Genomic DNA, 20,897 nt, shown 5'->3' on the forward strand with positions numbered 1-20,897 from the left:
TGTCTCTTAAACTTGCCATTAATTTGATTATCCAGAACAAAGTCTTTAGGGTCATATGATGTTCTCCCCAAAAAAAAGAGAATGATCGCTCCTAAGAATGATACTCAACTCCTATCGAGGTGCCTAAAACATAGGCATCTCCAACTACCATAATACATCAACTGCTAATAATATCTCTACGTCACAATATAATAGGTACAAAATCATGATTGCTCTAATACCATATTGAATTTCAAAGTGCACATAATAAAATACTTTATTATTCTTTTTCTTCTTCATTCAATCCATATTACAAATTTATAGGACTCGCATCCTATTTTATAAGAAACTCGCTTAACAAATTTCCTAATTATAAAGAGTTGTTTTAAGTTTTAACAACTCTAAGTACAAACACACAAAATTCAAAAAATAACTATTCTCACATCCGTAATAGCTACGTCAACTCACATTATTAACTTATGTGAACACCAACATTTAATCTCCCAACAGTGAACAAGGTGAATGGCATGTTTCACTTCACCCTACCACATTTGATGAACAATCAATCCTAGTCTAGTTGAATGAAACCTAAATCAAATTTAAAAAATAGAATCATCAAACATTCTAAAGAAATGCATTGCAAATTAATTCATATTTCAAGTGCAAATAAGGAAAACATATATGTTATTGTTATATATAATTAGTGTAACAAGATTGTGAGTCTCAAATCATCAATAAAGAGATAGTAATTGCATTCCATGTGCCATAAGGCCTGGAGGGGATGGGACACATCCCAAGCTCCACAAACTGTGCAGGATGTTGGAATTTAGCTTTGAGGACAGGGATGCATCAGTAGGGTACTCTAGAAGCATAAATAAATTCTGCTGAAAAAAAGTAGAGGGGGACAATCAGAAAATAGGAGCAAGGCGAAAACAATGTGAAATGTTATTAAAAGCCTTATATATGTGTTTGTTATCAATTTCAGACTGTTATGGAAGTAGCATTAAGAGTTAGCTTTAGTGCCTACAACAAAATTAGTATTCATGGAAATAGGATGATATAGTCATACTAAGAAAAATCCAAGCATTCTTCAGTGGGAGGTACCTCATTAAGATTGACAGCGACTAATCAAACTGTTCAATAAGAAAAAGCTATTTCAGACAAAGATTTACTGTTACCATAACTAGCCTCCTCCATTAAGAGGTACTTCATTCAGATTGAAAACAAATAAATCAAACTGTTCAATAATAAAATCAGGAAAATCACTCAGCTTACCATATGATATGGACTAGACAGAATAAGTTCTTCTTCTTGGTTGTTATCTCCATCTGTTCCACTGCAAAAGGTATGATTGTAATGCTTGTTATGCAAAGGGCATTTCAAAAAACTGTAGCAACCTTAAAATGGCATTAATGATCAGCAGAACGTTGTACTGGTTAGCACATTGTCATTCCATCAAAGTCATTACTCATCAATCTCTATGTGCTAGAAAAGAAACGCTGACATTTTATCAAAGAAATCACTCTAATCCACCTATTAGCCACCATCCGAAGTTGTCTAAATGGCCATATATATACTCCTTCCATGCGCATTTGTATTGTCTGAGAATCACGTTCATCTATATATGACCCATCCTTGAATACAATGGCTCCCTGCCGAGAGAACATCAAAAATAAGTTCTTGACTCAAAATCTCAGTAACCACTAGGAAAAACATCAAGCTTAACACAAGCTAGATATAGTCTTGATAAACTAATGAAATACAAAACCTAAACCTACAATGAGCAGAAACATACAGGTCTAGAACAATTATTATTAAATTGTGTGGTCACTTTGACCAAAGGGATGTAAAAACCCATACATCATTTTATTCAATATTTCATCCTTCATGATATGAAGTTATGAAACAATAATTTTGCTTTCCAATTCGTTGAGTTCCAATGCATGAGTATAGTGAAAGCAGATGTTACAATGGAAACCACAAATATAGCATTAAAAGGTGGCTTCTTAAAAAAATTACTTTCATATTAACTCTGCAAAAATATCATATGGGTTTTTACACATTAGTATAGAACTCAGTGCAAATAAACACACATCGGCCTTTGTTCAGTCTCCTAACCAACATAAAACTAGATGTAGCCTTAAATTGATTGAGATGGCACAACTGACTGACAGCTACTGCCATGTCAACCTTCAAATTCATTACAAGCATCTGACCATCATTAAATCAAATACGCAAAATGATGGTTGATATGTGTCTGCTGCCCTTAACCAAAAACTAACCACCTGGTGATGCCAAAAGAGCACAAAGTGCCAAATTATATTGCAACACTATTAAAACGTTTTTCATTATTCACTGCTTAACAAAAAAATATTACATAGATCATACACATCATCAATCTTGCCTTCAAGCCTTGCAATAAAATCTGAGTGTGCAAATGAACAAACATTTTACATTATATGAAAAAGAAGCTATAAAATATGTCATGTTCCCTTCTTTGACCTAGGTGTTCAAGAGACCCCTTAGCCTATTTCATTTTCATAGGCTAATTTAGAGGCTTGGAGAGGAAATATTTTAATTAAATTACAATTAATTTTAGTTGTCTTGCATTATTATTTTTCAGACAACTTTGATTAATTATTTTATTTGAAAGATGACCATGTGCCTTTAGGGACTTTTCAAGACCCAAAATGAATTAAAAAGAGATGGAAAAGATCTTCAGTCATTTTCATATTTTCTCATTAAGAGGTTTTAGTAGTTTTTCTCAACTCAAACACTAAGATGAACAGGAGTTATTGACTTCAAAGAAGCGATTCTTCTTCCTAATCAATATCAGGTGGATTCAGCTGGGACAGACAAAAGTGCTGAAACTGAGAAGTGGAGAATTCGAGCCAAATGACCATATTTTAGAGTTACAAGATGTACAATTAAATAATTTATTGGGATTTGCTAGCAAATAATAAATTTGCAAGTGATGTCCAAGCAAGTGCAAACATATCAGAAACTGCAGTGTTGTGTGTTGTGACAAAGGTAAATTCAAATATCAAATTTTGTTGTCAGCTGGATTTCTACCCAGCTATACCATTTGAGATACTTGGGAGGAGGCTATACACTTTAAAGATGATAAAAGGATGTTTGATGCTTTTTCCAAGGGTTAAAAACCTTTAGGAATTCGGATGCAACCTTTTGTACGATCTTAAAAGTCAACACAACCATTTAAATGGGGACTGCAGACCTCCTCAAACTGTCGTACCTCTTTGGGGATCGTCATACCACTCCTTGAAGCCTGTAATGTCCCCTTTAGGAATTTTTGCCAAAAATAACAATTCCAGCAATACGCTTTTATTTACAAATAGTATTCTATATATATATAATTGCATTGCAGTTAAACATAGTGATAATTGTAATTAATTAACACCAACAATTATGATCATAAATAATGCCTATTGAGGAAAAGGTATCCTAAATTTGAATGTATCCAGTTCTTAGTTTATTTTCATCAGCCAGCCATAGTGGAAATGCAATGGGAAAGCATGGAAGGGTGTAACAACCCCAACAGGTTATAACTTCTTCAAACACCAAAAATCTTTATACTTCAGTGGTTTGACATTTCGTCAAACACTTTGCAAGCAAGCTCTGATACCACTGTAATGACCCTGCTCAAATCCGACCTTAAAATGCTGATTGAAGGCTTGAAGAATTTTGTCAAACACTTTGCATACAAGGGGTCATATGACTGATATAACTTTTCAAATTGCTGCAATTACTCTTGTTTCGATTTGCATCAAAGAGAATGCTTACAAAAGACTCCAGATTGTCTAAACAATGACCTAACATGAATGTGCAACTAATTTTGACAATATTCAATACAAATATGAGACTTAACTACTTGCAATATGCAGCTACAGCAACTAGTGATTATGACAAATACTTTGGATGCAACCTAAGATGGCATTAATGCACTTACAACCAAGTGTCATTAATATAAACACTTCGTATGCAAAATTATAACATTATTTATGCCAAAAAGAGAACTTACAGCCAATTGACATTTTGTCAAACAATTGGCATGCAAACTAATAAGCTGATCATCAAACTCTAGGTTTGCAATATAGATAGTCTAAAAATTACAATGCTCTTTCAATTGCAAAATCCTAGCCTTCCTTTGATACCAATAATGCCAAATGGCAAACAAAGACAAGTACAATGTGAAATAGTGAAGTGCTGAAGCAATATTTTGTACTCAGCTGAAAACCTACATTTCTCAGAAAATATGCCAAATGAGAAGTGAAGAACCTAATTGTAGATGGTTGCAATAATTTTCTTCAATGTTGCCCCTTCTGCTGTGTTTTTTTTTTTGATCTGGCTTTTCCACTTGCTTTTTCCGGATTTGCTTTTTCCGTTTTGCTTTTTCGAACTGCTTTTTCGGATTGCCTTTTTCGGCCTGCTTTTTTCGGTTCTGCTTTTCCGGCCTGCTTTTTCGAACTGCTTTTTCGGCCCTGCTAAAAATGCCTCCTGAAATGCTGAAATGCTGAAAAATGGCCTTAGGCCCAATGATGCCCCAGCTGAAGTGACTGAAGTATCACCTCCAAATGTGCAACCCTTCAGAAGATATTTCACTTCCTCACTTATGCAAATCCAAGGGAGTTTTCGTTCCCAAAGATCAACTGACTATTTGAAACCACTTGGCTCCACAATAAACTATGTGACTAAATCACAATTTGATGTCAAGAGAGAAATAAACAACTGGATGATTAGAATGAAGCCCGAGGTGCCTATTTATTCTTTTTCTCCACTTTCTCCAGAAACTTCTAGAACATTATTTTAGTTTATCTATTAAGTGACTTTATAAAAAAATATTTTATAATTCAAGTCACTTTATTAAATTAATTAAATATAAAGTTACCTTTTAATATTTATTTATTTGATAACTTTCTAAATAATTAACTTAATACCACTTATTTATTTAATTAAAATTATTAATTAGTCATCCTCATAAAATATTCATTATTTTGGACAACCTAATTAATTTAATTAATTAAATCAAATTGCCTCCAAAATGGGGACATGACAAAGCGTGTCAGGAGATTGTCCTCCTCAACCAAGCCCAACTTTGCCCACAAGCATATCAACTTAGTGTGGAGAACTTGATGAGGGAACCAGTACTGCTACATCTCCTTGTTGTGACCTCTCCACACAATCACCCCATTGCAAATGAGGACCCCTCTTTTCGCTCATTAGTTGTAAGGTTTTGGCAGTTGAGTGTCAATTCTATGCTCCAAACTTTAGGTTTCACTTAGGGGTCTGGTCAGGATTCAAAGTCCCCAAAGTGAGAAAATAGACAAATCTTAAGGTTCTAAAGTCACTAAGTTTAAAATGCAAAAGTAGTTCAATTCTATAGGAAAATTCCAAGTGTTGGAGTGTTTTGGTAAGTCAATTGGTCTCTATGGTGCATTAATGTGTCATTTACCTTTCAATTTGGAAAAAAAAGATAAGATGGTGCAAGATAAGTGCAAAGCCCCTATGGGGATCACTTTTCGACCATGTCTAGACCAAAAGTCCCTATGGTAATTGATTTTGCACAAAGCCAATTTAAAAGTCCCCATGGAGGTCTTTTTTCCAATCTTGGGTAGTGAGAAAAATGCAACTGAAGTTAACAAAAATTCAGGATCCAAGGAGTTGATTTTGGAAGGGGATATGCAAGTTAGGAGAGAAATTGCTCAATAAGCAAAAAGTTGCAAAATTGCTCATGACATCTTTGCAATTTTGCAAAGTTGTCACGACAAATTTTTCCTAAAAACTAGGAATTACCTGTCACGACAAATTTTTCCTAAAAACTAGGAATTACCTGTCACGACAACTTTTTCCTAAAAACTAGGAATTACCTCTACAAGAGTCCTAACCCCGACCTTAGGGTCTACACACAAGGGGTTGGCATATTTAAGGTTGGACAAACCTCAACTCACCAGTTAGTTAACAAATTATACGGACTGAGGGTTGGGAAGAGCAAGAACTGACTATATTTGCATAACAGAACCTTCATCTAGTCATACATGGATTAAAAGGACTGAACTAATGCATTGAGACTTTCATTTATGTTGTGTATTTATCCATAGTAGCATTGGTTTGGTTGTTTTGTCACACTGGTTATCATTTTGCTAATTGCTTGTGTTTTGTTGATTCATTGCCTGGTTCAAAGCCAGTTTTGTAAATATGGCTCCTACTCAAGTTCACATAGTTGAACTTCCATGGCCTCTTGGAAACAAGTAGGAGACTCTGTATATAGTGTAAATATGGATTTTGGAGTCATGGTTTCTAGGGGAAATAATTTTTCCATTAAGCCCTAGGCAAGTGCTGAGGCATTATGGCTAGGAGTTTGTGCAGAACAACAACAAGAATGCTTACAGGATTGATTGGTTTGTGCCAATCAATGGTGGGAGCGTGAAAGGGCATGTGTGCTTGATAGATGACTACAAGGAGGAGAGCAAAAGAGTTGGATAGAGCATCAAGAAGAAGCCAAGAACCTAGATTGGTTCACATGCCCTAGAAACCCTCAAAAATAAGGGTTTGGTGAAAGTCCTATGTACGGACACTTTGGGAGGCTAAGACCTAGGAAATCTTGAAGCCTAGGAAGACCTTAGAGAGAATCCCTACTCAAGTTAGGGGTTTGTTTGGACTCTAGAGTAATTCAGACTTATGCCAAGAAATCAAGTTTGAGGAGGCCTAATTAGGGCAAAAAGGCTACAAGGCCTAAAACCTAGCAAGGTTAGAACTCGGTAGGAAACCCAAGAAAGAGTCCATCAAAATGGATCAAAATGGATTGACGACAAGTCAAGGATAGCAAGAACACCTATTCCTAGCACTAGGAGCCATTTGGGAAGAAAGGTGGTTGAATTGAGCCCATGAGTGCATAGTTGAGTTTGAGGTATGGTTGATGTTTGAAATTGGTGGAAAGTTCTAAACGAGATAGGGATCTTAGAAGCAATCTCCAAATAGGGTAAGGAGAAGTACCCTAGCAAGACCAAGGAATAGGTCTTAGGAAGAGCTAGAAGGGCTCTTGAGAGTTAGGACTCCCCATCAAAGTGGTATTAGAGTCATTGAAAGGCTTGGGCAGTGCAGAGTGCATGTCAAAGGTAAGTGAATCCACAAGAGAAAGCACCATAGTGACCAATGCAGAGTTGGCAAGAGATTTGACAGAACAACAAGAGAAGAACAGGGTTCTTGAGGAAGTTGTGGAAGAGATGAAGAAAAAACTAGAGGAAGTTGATGAAACTGCAGGCAAGATGAAAGAGCAGTTAAAAGTGGATAAGGACAAGGGAAAGAACCAAGTAGAGGAGGAAACAGAACCAGAACCAGACCCTCCATGCAGAGGAACCTTTTCTCAAAGAATTAAAGGCATTAAGTGGCAAAGCACTAGAAGGCATTCCTATCTTTACTGGAAGAATGGATGCAGAATTAGTTATGGAATGGATCAAGGGTATGGAAAATCACTTTGAATGTGATGGAATAATAGAGGCACAAAAGGTGAAGATAGCCAAATCAAGGTTAAGAGGACATGCATTAACTTGGTGGAAGTTCTTGCAGGAAGAAAGAGAGAAGTAAGGCAAAAAGCCAATAGTCAGTTGGAAGACTATGGTGGCTAAGGTTAAAGAAAATTCTCTGTTAGAGGATTATGACATCCAACTACACAAGAAGAGACAAAATCTCAGACAAAGAGACCTAGAAGTGGCTGCCTATACTAAGGAGTTTCAAAAACTAAGCCTTAGGTCTAGAGTGCAAGAAAGTGAAAGCATCAAGGCCAAAGACCTAAATGGTCTTAGATGGAGTATACAAGAAGAACTAAGTCTCTTTACACTTACTACCCTCCATGGTTGTTATCAGATGGCTATAAAAGTGGAAGAAATTTTGAAAAAGAAGCAAGACTCAAGTACTAAGGGTAGAGGAAGAGGCAAAGACTCTAGAGGTGGACATAGAGGAGGTTCTAGTGGAAGAAGCAATGAGAACAAAAGCCAAGGAGACTCCAAGTTCGTTGAACAAACACACAAACCTAATAACAGAGGTGGTTATGGCAGAGGAAGGAGTTTTCCCAATGGTGGAAGGAAGAGGAAGATTAGGTGGATTTGGAAGAAGTTCCCACTTTGCTTCCATGAAGTGTTACAATTGTGGGCAGTTGGGTCACCCAGCTTATAGGTGTCCTGACAAAGCATCATCTTCACAAGGGGAGAAAAAGATAGCGTATGTGCAAGAGGAGGATTGTTCTAAACACTCAAGGTGAGTTTACATTCAACGAAAGGTGAAAATCTGATGCTAGGAAGGATACTGATCAAAGAACCTACCAAGGATGAGCACAAGCAAAGAAGGGCTCTTTTTAGGGTCAAGTGCAAGATATTAGGCAAGGTGTGCAAGGTCATAATTGATTCAAGATCTACTCATAATGTGATTTCAGAAGAGGCAATCCAAAAGTTAAAACTCACCAAGATACCCCATGAATGTCCATATAAAGTCACCTGGTTGAATAAGGGGCAAAACATATTGGTTAATAAGCAAGTATGGGTTGCGTTCACCATAGGAAAATATCAAGATAGAATACTTTGTGATGTGCTACCAATGGATGCATGTCATTTGTTGCTTGGTAGACCATGGCAATATGACAAGAAGGCAGTGCACCATGGCAAGGAGAACAAGTACTCATTCAAGAAGAATGGAGTAACTTATAAGATCCAGTCTTTGATAGAAGAAGATGCAGTGGAGAAAGTAGAATCCAATACACTTTTGATGAGTGGGAAAGAATTCCTAAAAGTATGAAGAAGGAAGAAGGAGTTGGCTATGCCATACTAGTGATACCAAGGGAGGAGGAGATACCTAAACAATCACCTATATCAGAAGAGGTGAAACAACTGCTAGATCAGTTCAAAGACATGATTTGTGAAGGTGCACTAGCTACACTACCACCAAAGAGAGCAATCAGCCATCAAATTGATTTTGTGCTAGAGGCATCATTGCCTGACAAGGCTGCATACAAGATGACATCAGAGCAGAACAAAGAGATAGCAAGGCAAGTCCAAGAACTTTTGGATCAAGGTCTAATCAAGAAGAGTATAAGCCCATGTGTTGTCCCAATGGTGTTGGCTCCTAAAAAGGGAGGTAAGTGGAGAATGTGTATCGATTCCAGGGCAATAAATAGGATAATTATTAGATTAGGTTTCCTATTCCTAGAATAGAATATCTAATGGATTGCTTGGGGAGTGCTAAATACTTCTCCAAGATTGATTTAAAAAGTGGCTACTATCAGATTAGAATGAAAGAGGGTGATGAGTGGAAGTCAGCCTTTAAAGACTACAAAGGGGTTATATGAGTGGCTAGTAATGCCATTTGGGCTTACAAATGCACCTAGTACCTTTATGAGGGTAATGAATGAGGTTTTAAAGGATTATATAGGAGTCTCTGTGGTAGTCTACTTAGATTATATCCTCATCTTTAGTAAAACAAAAGAAGAACACATGAAACACCTAGAATTTGTGTTGAAGAAACTCCTAGAGGAAAAGCTCACCATAAACCTTGAAAAGAGTGAGTTCATGAAGCAAGAGCTAGTCTACCTAGGGTTTGTAGTATCACAAGGTAACTTGAAGATGGACAAGAGCAAGGTTGAGGCCATTTTAAGTTGGCCTACTCCAAAAATAGGGACTGAAGTCAGAAGTTTTCATGGATTGGCTCAATTTTACAAGAAGTTTATAAGAAGATTTAGTGAAATTTGTGCACCAATCCTTGACACCATAAAAGGAGGACTCAAGACAAAGTTTGGGTGGACCAAGGAAGCCAATGAAGGTTTTGAAAGATTGAAGAAGGAAGTGGCTACCCAACCTATAATAGTGTTGCCAAGTTTTGATAAGCCATTCATAGTAGAATGCGATGCAAGTAACATTGCAATGGGTGCAGCCCTAAGCCAAGAGGGCAGGCCAGTGGCATTCTTTAGTGAAAGGTTAAATGAGGCCAAGTCTAGGTATTCATCCTATGACTTAGAACTATATGCTTTAGTACAAGCCCTTAAAAAGCGGAGGCATTACCTATTGCCTAAGGAGTTTGTGGTTTACACTGATAACCAGGCCCTAAGTTACATCAACACTCAAGAGAAACTGAGTTTGAGGCATATCAAGTGGATGGAACTATTGCAGTCCTACACTTTCACGATTAAGCACAAGAAGGGAGTTAATAATAAGGTTGTAGATGCACTTAGTAGGAGGTTGCTCACTGTTCAGGAGATCCAGTTGCAAAGCATTGGAGTTGAGGAATTCAAAGACCTCTACAAAGGAGATGCAGACTTCTCAGAGATTCATAAGATATGAACTGAATTTGATAATCACTTTCATAGTGAATATGTTGACTGCACATTACAAAATGGTTTATTGTTTAAGGGCAAGTAGTTGTGTGTCCCAAGAGGCTCTATGAGGGAGAATCTTATTCAAGAGAAACATGATGGGAGTTTGAGTGGACCCTTTGGTTGAACAAGACCCTAGACTTAGTAGAGAGGTTCTACTATTGGCCTAAGATGCAAAAAAATGTAAGGAGATATGTGGAGCAGTGTGGAGTGTGTCAAAAGGCAAAGGGGGCATCAACAAATGCAGGTCTCTACCAGCCATTGCCCATCCCAAATAGGCCTTGGGAGAGCATCAGCATGGACTTTGTAGTAGGGTTACTAGAAAACCAACTGGTTTGGACAGTGTGTTCGCGGTAGTGGACAGGTTCAGTAAGATGAGTCACTTTATCCCATGTAAAACAACACATGATTCCAATCACATTGTGCACCTTTTCTTTAAGGAGATAATCAGGATACATGGCTTACCCATGAGCATAGTGGCAAACAGAGATGTAAAGTTCATGAGTCATTTTTGGAAGACCCTTTGGAAGAGACTAGGAACCAAATTGTCTGCCTCTCATCCCCAAACGGATGGCCAGACAGAGGTAGTTAATAGGGTACTTGGTAACTTGTTGAGGTGTTTGACTAAGGAGTATAGACAAGGATGGGAGCAATTCATTCCTCAAGCAAAATTTGCTTATAATGATAGTACAAACAGGACTACTGGTAGAAGTCCATTTGAAGTGGTGTATGGGTTCATCCAAGAGGTGTTCTTGAGCTCCAAGACTTGAAGGGTTATGAAGGAATCAGTGGTCATGCTAATGATTTTGCTCAGTCAATAAAAGAGGTACATGAGCAAGTAAAGAAGACACTAATGGAGACCAATCAGAAGTTGAAAGCTAAGAGAGACGAAGGGAGAAGAGATCTACAATTTGAGGTAGGTGATTTGGTGATGGTATTCTTGAGCAAGGCTAGGTTACAGAAGGGCATACCAAGTAAGCTACAAATGAAAAGGATTGGGCCATGTAAAGTGTTGGCTAAATATGGGCCAAATGCCTACAAGGTGGAATTACCCAAGGAGATGTCCATCTCTCCTATGTTCAATGTGAAGGACTTGATCAAATACAAAGGACCAGAAAAGGATAATGAATGGTGCAGTACTGAGGTGAGTAAGGATGTGGAAGAACTCAAGGTACCTAATCAAATCAACCCATAGGTTGACAAGATTCTGGATTCAAGAGTGAAGAAGAAGACTAGACACAAGACATACATGGAGCACCTAGTGAAGTGGAGACACCAACCAGAGTCAGAGGCTACTTGACTAGCAGAAAGTGATTTCAAGAAGCATGGCATCAACCTGGAGTTCTTAACTCCACATATCCCTTAGCTTTTGTTGCAGGGGGGAGAATGGTATAGGAGCACCCTAGAGTCTTACTTAGATGGGAGGTACTTGGTAACTTGTAGAGGTGTTTGACAAAGGAGTATGGACAAGGATGGGAGCAAGTCATTCCTCAAGCAGAATTTGCTTATAATGATAGTACAAAAAAGACTACTGGTAGAAGTCCATTTGAAGTGACGTATGGGTTACATCCAATTGGTGTTCTTGAGCTCAGAGACTTGAAGAGTTATGAAGGAATCAGTGGTCATGCTGATGATTTTGCTCAGTCAATAAAAGAGGTACATCAGCAAGTAAAGAAGACAGTAATGGAGACCAATCAAAAGTTGAAAGCTAAGAGAGATGAAGGGAAAAGAGATATACAATTTGAGGTAGGTGATTTGGTGATGGTATTCTTGAGCAAGGCTAGGTTACAAAAGGGCATACCAAGTAAGCTAAAGATGAAAAGTATTGGGACAAGTAAAGTGTTGGCTAAATATGAGCCAAAAGCCTACAAGGTGGAATTACCCAAGGAGATGTCCATCTCTCCTATGTTCAACGTGAAGGACTTGATCAAATACAAAGGACCAGAAAAGGATGATGAACAGTGTAGTACTGAGGTGAGTAAGGATGTAGAAGAACTCAAGGTACCTGATCAGATCAAACCACAAGTTGACAAGATTCTAGATTCAAGAGTGAAGAAGACTAGACACAAGACATACATGGAGCACCTAGTGAAGTGGAGACACCAACTAGAGTCAGAGGCTACTTGACTAGAAAAAAGTGATTTCAAGAAGCATGGCATCAGCCTAGAGTTCTTAACTCCACAGATCCCTTAACTTTTGTTGCAGGGGGGAGAATGGTGCAGGAGCACCCTAGAGTCTTACTTAGATTCTAGTGCATTTTTGGCTTGTAGATGGTTCTAGCCAACCACCAAGGTAATAAGGACTAATCATAAAGTCCCAAGGTTGTTTTAGTGTGTGTATTGAGGTAAGTATGCTTAGAGTTAGTGATTTGTATGCGCAATTAGGGTTTAGTGTCAAAGTCCTAGGAAAGAAAACAAAAGGGTCAAAGTTTGACCAAAATCCCAAAATGGAGTGGCACTTGTGTTTTTGATGTTTTTAAGTGGTTTGGGATCCAAGGAGTTGATTTTGGAAAAGGATATGCAAGTTAGGAGAGAAATTGCTCAATGAGCAAAATGTTGCAAAATTGCTCATGACAACTTTGAAATTTTGCAAAGTTGTCATGACAACTTTTTCCTAAAAACTAGGAATTAACTATACAGGAGTCCTAACCCCAACCTTAGGGTCTAAACACAAGGAGTTGGCATATTTAAGGTTGGACAAACCTTAACCCACCAGTTAGTTAACTAATTGTACGGATTGAGGGTTGGGAAGAGCAAGAATTGACTGTATTTGCGTAACAAAACCTTCATCCAGTCATACATGGATTGAAAGGACTGAACTAATGCATTGAGACTTTCATTTATGTTGCGTACTTATCCATAGTAGCATTGGTTTGGTTGTTTTGTCAAACTGGTTATCATTTTGCTAATTTCTTATCTTTTGTTGATTGAAGATTCACTGCCTAGTTCAGAGCCAGTTTTGTAAATATGACTCCGACTTGAGTTCTCGTGGTTAAACTTCCATGGCCTCTTGGAAACAAGTAGGAGACTTTATACATAGTGTAAATATAGATTTTGGAGTCATGGTTTCTAGGGGAACTAATTTTTCCATCAAGCCCTAGGTGAGTGTTGAGGCATTATGGCTAGGAGTTTGTGCAGAACAGCAGCAAGAATGCTTACAAGATTGATTGGTTTGTGTCAATCAATGGTGGGAGCCTAAAAGGGCATGTGTCCTTGATAGATGACTGCAAGGAGGAGAGCATAAGAGTTGGATAGAGCATCAAGGCTCGTTCACATGCCCTAGAGACCCTCAAAAATAGGGGTTTGGTGAAAGTCCTATGTACGGACACTTTGGGAGGCTAAGACCTAGGAAATCTTGAAGCCTAGGAAGACCTTAGAGATAATCCCTAATCAAGTTGGGGGTTTGTTTGGAGTAATTCAGAGTTATGCCAAGAAATCAGACTTGAGGAGGCCTAATTGGGGTGAAAAGGCTAAAGGCCTAAAACCTAGCAAGGTTAGAACTCGATAGGAAACCCAAGAAAGAATCCATCAAAATGGATTGAAAACAAGTCAGGGATAGCAAGAACACCTATTCCTAGCAGTAGGACCATTTGGGAAGAAAGGTGGCTGAATCGAACCCATGAGTGCATAGTTAAGTCTGAGGTATGGTTGATGTTTGAAATTGGTGGAGAGTTCTAAAGGAGATAGGGATCTTAGAAGCGATCTTCAAATAGGGTAAGGAGAAGTACCCTAGCAAGACCAAGGAATAGGTCTTAGGAAGAGCTAGAAGGGCTCTTCCCCATCACAAATGAGGGGTTTTTGGATGAAAAATAATTAGGTGAGTTCAGCAGAGTTCAGCAGCAACGAGTGAAATTAAAGAATCTTCCAAAAGCAAAGTGAAACCATTCATTCACCAGTTAAATGTTGCTTAACTGGAAATCTGAACAGATGGCCAAAAAGATATTGACTTGTCTACCAATTGACCATTATCAACAGTTACCCACTTTCCAATGAACAACTTCTTGGGGAACAATTGATAACACAAGAATATTTTCCTTTATAACTTTTCCAATGAATTCAACTTTCGCTGCCCTGATAAAATTGATTCTTTACATGAAATCGTGCTTCTAACATCTAATAATTAGCATTGGATAAATGTAAGAGGAAATTCACATTTAAATTTCTGGAATTTCTGCCACCTCCAATGTAACCAAAAGTTAGAATGTGTCACAAAAAGAATAAAATGAGTAGTGTTCTTGGATCATGCTTTCATTGACAATCACTAAGCCTACCTGCCCCCAAATGCTCATAAGGTTCAAGGATTTTAGCAAGTGAATTCGCTCCCTTTCTAGCCTCATTTAAAAAATGCTTAAACCAAATCTGGTAAAAGCCTTAAAGGAAAAGGGCCTCCTCTATGATACTCTACATTGTCAACAAGATATAACCTTATAATCCATGTTCTCACTGATAAGAAAAGACTCCCCTAGAACTTCAACCACTCTGATAGTCTTGCTTGAAGCAATCTTCAATTCTTAAAAATAAATCTAGCTTCTTCCTGAATGTTAGTTGCAGGAGACCGCCAACAGCATAGACAAATGGAAAGTTACCCTTATGACATCTCAAGCAGTCACCTACCTGAGCAATCTTTGATGGAGCACCAACAAAACTAGTTCAACTAGGCCTTGCATAAAGGCAATCTGCCTTATTTCATCCCTAGAAATGTGATCAGCTCAAACAAGTGGTGGCAGCATGCTGCAACACCTTCTAGTTAACCTTTAAGTTACATAAACATTTGATGTATGCCCAATACTAACACATCATTATATTCTACATTGGTCGAGTCTTAAGGATAACCCTATCTTTTAAGGGTACAAAGACTTCCCTCTATGGAAACTATTTGGTGCACCATCTCTTCTTTTTTCATGAATCTGCAAATTACAGCCAAATAATCATTTTTGCCTATTCAAAGTTCAGTGCAGCACATTCAAAATCAACACATTGTGATAATTTTAGCATTTAACACATTATTTAAGGAAATTTGTAGTAATAGAAAATATTCAAAGATGATTTGCATACAATCACACTTGAATATAAAAATGCATACCAAATGCAGAAGTAGAATATATATTTATTTGCATGTGGATTTATTACAGAAGAAGAGCAGAGATGGTCAGCCAAGGATTGAAGTTGATCCAACTAGATTGTACTAATTTCCTTCACAAGACACATTCTATTTAAAAGACACAATGATTGCCAACAGACACAATCGTCAATCATCTGATACTTGTTAGCTACCCAACACTTAAATTACTACTAGAAGCCGACAAACACTTAATACAAGCCATTGATACATAATTGTCTAACCAATATTATCAGAACATAATAGCTAACTACATGCTCCAGCTAAATATTGTGAGATACCAAATGAAATATGTAAAAAGATCCTCTAGATGAACATCAAAGATGAACACAACACTTACTTGGACATAATGTACACCATATATTTTTGTAGGAGAACTAACCAACTCAAAAATAGACTGTCCATTAGATTTCCTGAAGTTTGGCAATCTAGATGAGCCATTTTTTTCCTCTTGGAATCCCCAAGTTCCTGCAAAATGGTGCCCTACCATATGTAAGTAAACATTCAAGAGTTACGTCTCTTCAACCAAATACAATTATTGGTAAAGGAGAGTCTTAAAAAATGGATTTAAACTTGAAAACGTTTCCTATCAATTCAAATTTAACAATGCATAACTGTGAAATAACAGATATAATGCTGATGTCTAGTTAACTTAAATCTTGAGACAGAAAAGTCCTGAAAGACTGCAGCAGTTTATTATAAATAAAATAATTGTGCATGTAAATTTATATTTAAGGCAAAAAACTCCAGTTTATTAAGAAGTAAAATATAGTGTGCAATATTAGCAGTTCTGTTGCTGCAAGAAAGAGTGTCTGCTTTATAAGAAAACTAAAAACCAAGCATATAGACCTACGAATTCCCTGATTAGAATTCCACATTTCGAATATGTCGAAGATGTTTCCAAGTTGTTAATAAGCAATGATAATAGCTCAAACTACCCAGAATCAATGATCCTAGGCATGTAGCCAATTTTTATAGAGGGAGCAGACCTAATGAGATTTCACCAAATACCTTCCTAGAATCTTTATAGACTAACAATCAAAACGAGAATACAAGAACAACAAAACAAAAAATAGATCCAACTAATTTATTCAAGAATCATAAAAGCATGTACCTTGAAAGGATGTTATAACTTGGTCATGTCTTTCTTTCAAGGTTGTATCAAACAAAGATTAGTTTAGTTATTTACTAATCATAATATGAGATTCATCAAGTAAAATGCTTTTGCATCTAAAGTGACAATTATAAGTGTCCATTGCAAAGCAGTCATAGATCAGCATATAATCAAAAGTAGCAATTAGAATCAGATATAGTGTTCTCCCAATTTTAAGCAAAATGATATTAATAAATAATTTTTCTTAGTTACAAATCTAATGGCATGATGTGTAAAATTACCACAATTCAATTAGCATGAAAAAAAATGTGCGTAGATCAAGCCGCAGAAAAGAATTGAATGATCTTCAAATGCGTGCTCAATTTCACCTCAAACAATGGAAATGAAGATGTCAAAAATGACAGACGATTCTCCAAAAATGTGTCAGATAATGCAAATCCCAATAGAAATTCAATTGACTTCCATTCTATTAAAAAAACAGTCACAAAGTGAAGGTTTAAAACTTAAATGGAGTCCAGGGTGTTATTTTAGACCAACAAGATGAAGCAATCTTATGAATTAGCATATTGCACAGTTGGTTGATGCTGGAGCCAAGATAGGGGTCACCAACTGGGGAATTAAGGAGCTGACAGATGAAGAGGATCAACCCAAAGCTGCAACTCTGCCCCATCAAACAGCTTTAGCTAGACCCCTTATGCCCATCTTTCAACACAGAGTGGTACCTCCAGCAGGGAATGATCTTACATTGGTTGAATTACAAGAGGAGTTTAGACAAGATTGGATTGGTGCAAATTTAAATTTTCAGCATGATATATCCCTACAAGGTTATATGGATCTTGGAATGAGGCATATGCCCAACAGGTATAATAGGGAACAACATAATGACTTGCACATGAAGATTGGGGAACTTTTCTATTAAAAAATTAGTCACAAAGTAAATGTTTATGTTAATGAAAGCCCAAGGCGTTCTTTTAGACCAACAAGATGCAGCAGTGATAAGCATATTGCACAACTGGTTGACGCAATAGCCTAGATGGGGATCAACAACTCAGGGAATTAATGAGTAGAGAGATGAGGAGGATCAACTCAATGCCGCAAACCGCCCGCACCAAGCACCTTTAGCCAGACCTCTTCTGCCTGTCTTTACACCCACAGTGGTACCTAGAGCAAGGAATGCTCTTTTGTTGTTGACTTACAAGAGAAGCTTAGACAAGATTGGATTGTTGCAGGTCCAAATTTTCAACACAATATATCCCTACAAGAGTATATGGATCTTAGACTGAGGCATATGTCCAATAGGTGTAATAGGGAAAAACATAACGACCTGCACACAAAGGTTGGGAAACTTAGCTATCCTATTTTGATGGATCTGGTAAGACTTCAGAGAGAGTCTAGGTCCAAAAAGTGGACTCTTACTTCGATCTTTAACCTTATAAATATGTGGCTTTGTACTAGGATGTGTTTGTCCACAAATGGTGGCATTATGGTATGATCACCATGGTTCATGCAGAGATCGTATTCTATGCAATGTTCATTGAGAAATTAATTGAGAGATTTGACAAGAAGGATTTGGAGCTACATTTTAAGGTATTGACGCAACTAAAACAATGGGACTTGATAGCTGCACATGTTGCTGATTTTCAGCAATTAAAGTCTTGGTGACAGAAATTTATGAGAAGAGACTTATAATACTGCTTATAGATGGATTAAAGCATTCAATACTCCTAGCCTACGGAAAGCCTTGCTAAGTGGACTTCCACCTCCAGGAGAAAATTTCAGTCCAAGGATTTTCTACGAAAGGAGAAAGACAAAAAAAAACACAAAAGGAGTCACAACAGCCACAAAGTGATTCAAAGAGGTTGGACAGCGAACAACCGAATGATCTTTGGGAGGAGGAAATTGTGTTTTCTTTGTAGGTAACCATGGGATCATACACATATGTGCAGCATAAAACCTAAGGAAAAACAATAAGAGTATTTTTCTGCTGTTGAATCAACATCAGACAATTCAGATCATTCATCTGATTTAGGAAGTGGCGAAGACGAAAACACCGCAGAAGAAGATCCCAAGGAAGATAGGACCCTTGCCCAAATTTCCAGTTCACAAAAGGCTATTACTCTCAAACTTAGTTACCAGGTGTGTGCACCCTGCACAAATCATTTTGCTTGCTATTTGCTCTCTTCTCATTTGTTCTACATTTTGGCATTTTGAAGGGCAGGTGATTATTTTTTAAGAGAATTGTTCATGGGGTGCCAAATAGCTTCCACAAAGGAGATCTAAGCATCTAAGGTAAGCATTTGATTGACCCTATTCTTCAGTCTTCTAATGATTTTTTTAAGATTTTGATTAATTTTTTCAAGTTTGGGTTGAAAGTTTTCATACTTTTTTCCATTTTTTTAAGGAAATAAAGAAACAAGTTTAGCTCTCTGATCTAATGGTTTTTAATCTTTTTCCTACACTTGTATGCTTGCATTTCTTAGTTTTTTCTAATTTAAATTTATTGAGTTTGTATAATAGCAAGAAATCAAATTGCAAGAATGGTTGGTATTGATTACAAAGTAATGAGACTCGGACCCGACTCTGACTCAGCTGGGACAATTCGACTCGTGATCCGGCTCGGACTCGATCGTGACTCTCCAAGCCAAGGTATATTAATAGAAATACCTTATAGAAATATAAGATATTTGATGACTTGGCGGGTTAGGGTCACGGGTCATTTTGACCTGGCAAGGGTAACCCAACTTGTCGACACGGGTTCGCGTGACTCGTGGCGGATCTCATTACTATGGTATTGAAAATTTAGTGGGTGGAGAAGGAACTAATAAATTCAAAATTGTAATAGCATCTCCGTTATGGAGACATACCACAAGAATTTCATTGGTTCCAATAATTTGGAATTTAATGGTGTAATACCAAAGAATAGTTCATTCTTGAGTGAAACTTCACTTTATGGGCCATGTTGGTAAACGGATGGGAATGTGTCGAGGCCCAGATAAGAAGGGGTTGTCTCCAACACAAATAATAGGATTTGTAAAAGAACAAGAAGAGCTTGACAGATGAGTTCTAATATCAAAACAACCCGCTAATATTGGTGGAGCTAGGAAAGAAAATGCATTTATCGACGATTCAATTGCAGCCTCCAAACATACTTTCTTGCCTATACTAGAAGTGGAAGAGGAAGATGGAGTACGAACTACCACCCCAAAAGAGGTCAATTGAACAAGGGAGGCAAGAGGCATTGTTGATCAAAAAATTGCACGTTGCCTCTATCCTAATGATCTTCCTTTCAACTTGGTGAGCTCACCATATAGGCAAGAAACGACGTCGGCAATCAACAATGCACTGGCTGGTTACACAAGTACTAGGTTTCAAAACGTGCTTACCACCTTGTTACAAAAAGAAAGGAATGCTATAGAGACCTATCTTCAACGAATTAGATATTCTTGGATTGAATCATGTGTTTCTATTGTTTCTAATGGATAGAAACCATCAATTGATTAACGTTATTGTAGAGTCTCCCAAAGGGGCAATATTTTCTAGGGCAATTAATAACTTAATTGTAAAGGGGAAGTGAAAGATGCACAATTCATTTCCCAAATTCTCATTAAGTCAACAGAGATGGTTTGCAGTGAGAATGTAGTCCAAGTAGTCACACACAATGCAAAAAATGTAGAGGTGCAAGTGCTTTGGTTGAGGGCCAATATGAGCATATTTTTTCAACACCATGCACCATATACTTCCCAACTCAATGATGCAACAAATTGGCACTCAAATAGAGTGGCTGAAACAAATATACACAAAGGGTGAGGAGATCCAGATGTTTGTGACGAACCACTAAATGTCAAGATCAATATTCAGATCTTTCTCGATATTTGAGATGTTGAAGGTAAATACTTAATTTTATTTATTTATTAAATTTTAATCATGTCATGTTCATTTATCAATTTGTATATAAATTTGCTTGATATTTATTTATTTTTTAATGTGTTATTTACATATTGATATTGTTATTAACTTGCTTAGGTTTGTTGATGTGTAGCTAGGTTGGATCCATTTTAGGGCCAACCTAGTACACCTAAAGGCTATTAGGCTTGTCAACCTTGGCCATGTTGCTAATGAACTTTGTCATTTCTATCCTTAATAGGGTCTGGCCCTATTTGGGTGATTCATGTAACTTGCAATTATGTAATTGGGCATGACCTATTATATTGAGCCAAACCTAAATGAATGGAACTAGTCATTAATAGGTTTGATCCTATTCTTGGCACCAAAAATACAAGGCCAACTGGAGGTGTATTAAGAGGTGTTGAT

The 20,897-nt window shown here is 37.3% G+C and overlaps 1 protein-coding gene across 1 annotated transcript in view; it reads right to left on the reverse strand.

The window, feature by feature from the left end:
* LOC149566684 (transmembrane E3 ubiquitin-protein ligase FLY1-like) overlaps positions 1 to 20,897 on the reverse strand; it is a 190,089-nt gene that overhangs the window by 141,217 nt on the left and 27,975 nt on the right. The window contains exons 3-5 of the mRNA XM_089819994.1: positions 15,813 to 15,940; positions 1,513 to 1,631; positions 1,255 to 1,315 (exon numbers count right to left, since the gene is read on the reverse strand). Coding sequence (XP_089676120.1) covers positions 1,255 to 1,315; positions 1,513 to 1,631; positions 15,813 to 15,940 — 308 coding nt within the window. The remainder of the gene's footprint in view (positions 1 to 1,254; positions 1,316 to 1,512; positions 1,632 to 15,812; positions 15,941 to 20,897) is intronic.

The sequence above is a fragment of the Cupressus sempervirens genome, chromosome 3 (assembly GCF_028749045.1).
Source record: "Cupressus sempervirens isolate cs-2001-9-10 chromosome 3, ASM2874904v1, whole genome shotgun sequence".
NCBI lineage: Eukaryota > Viridiplantae > Streptophyta > Pinopsida > Cupressales > Cupressaceae > Cupressus > Cupressus sempervirens.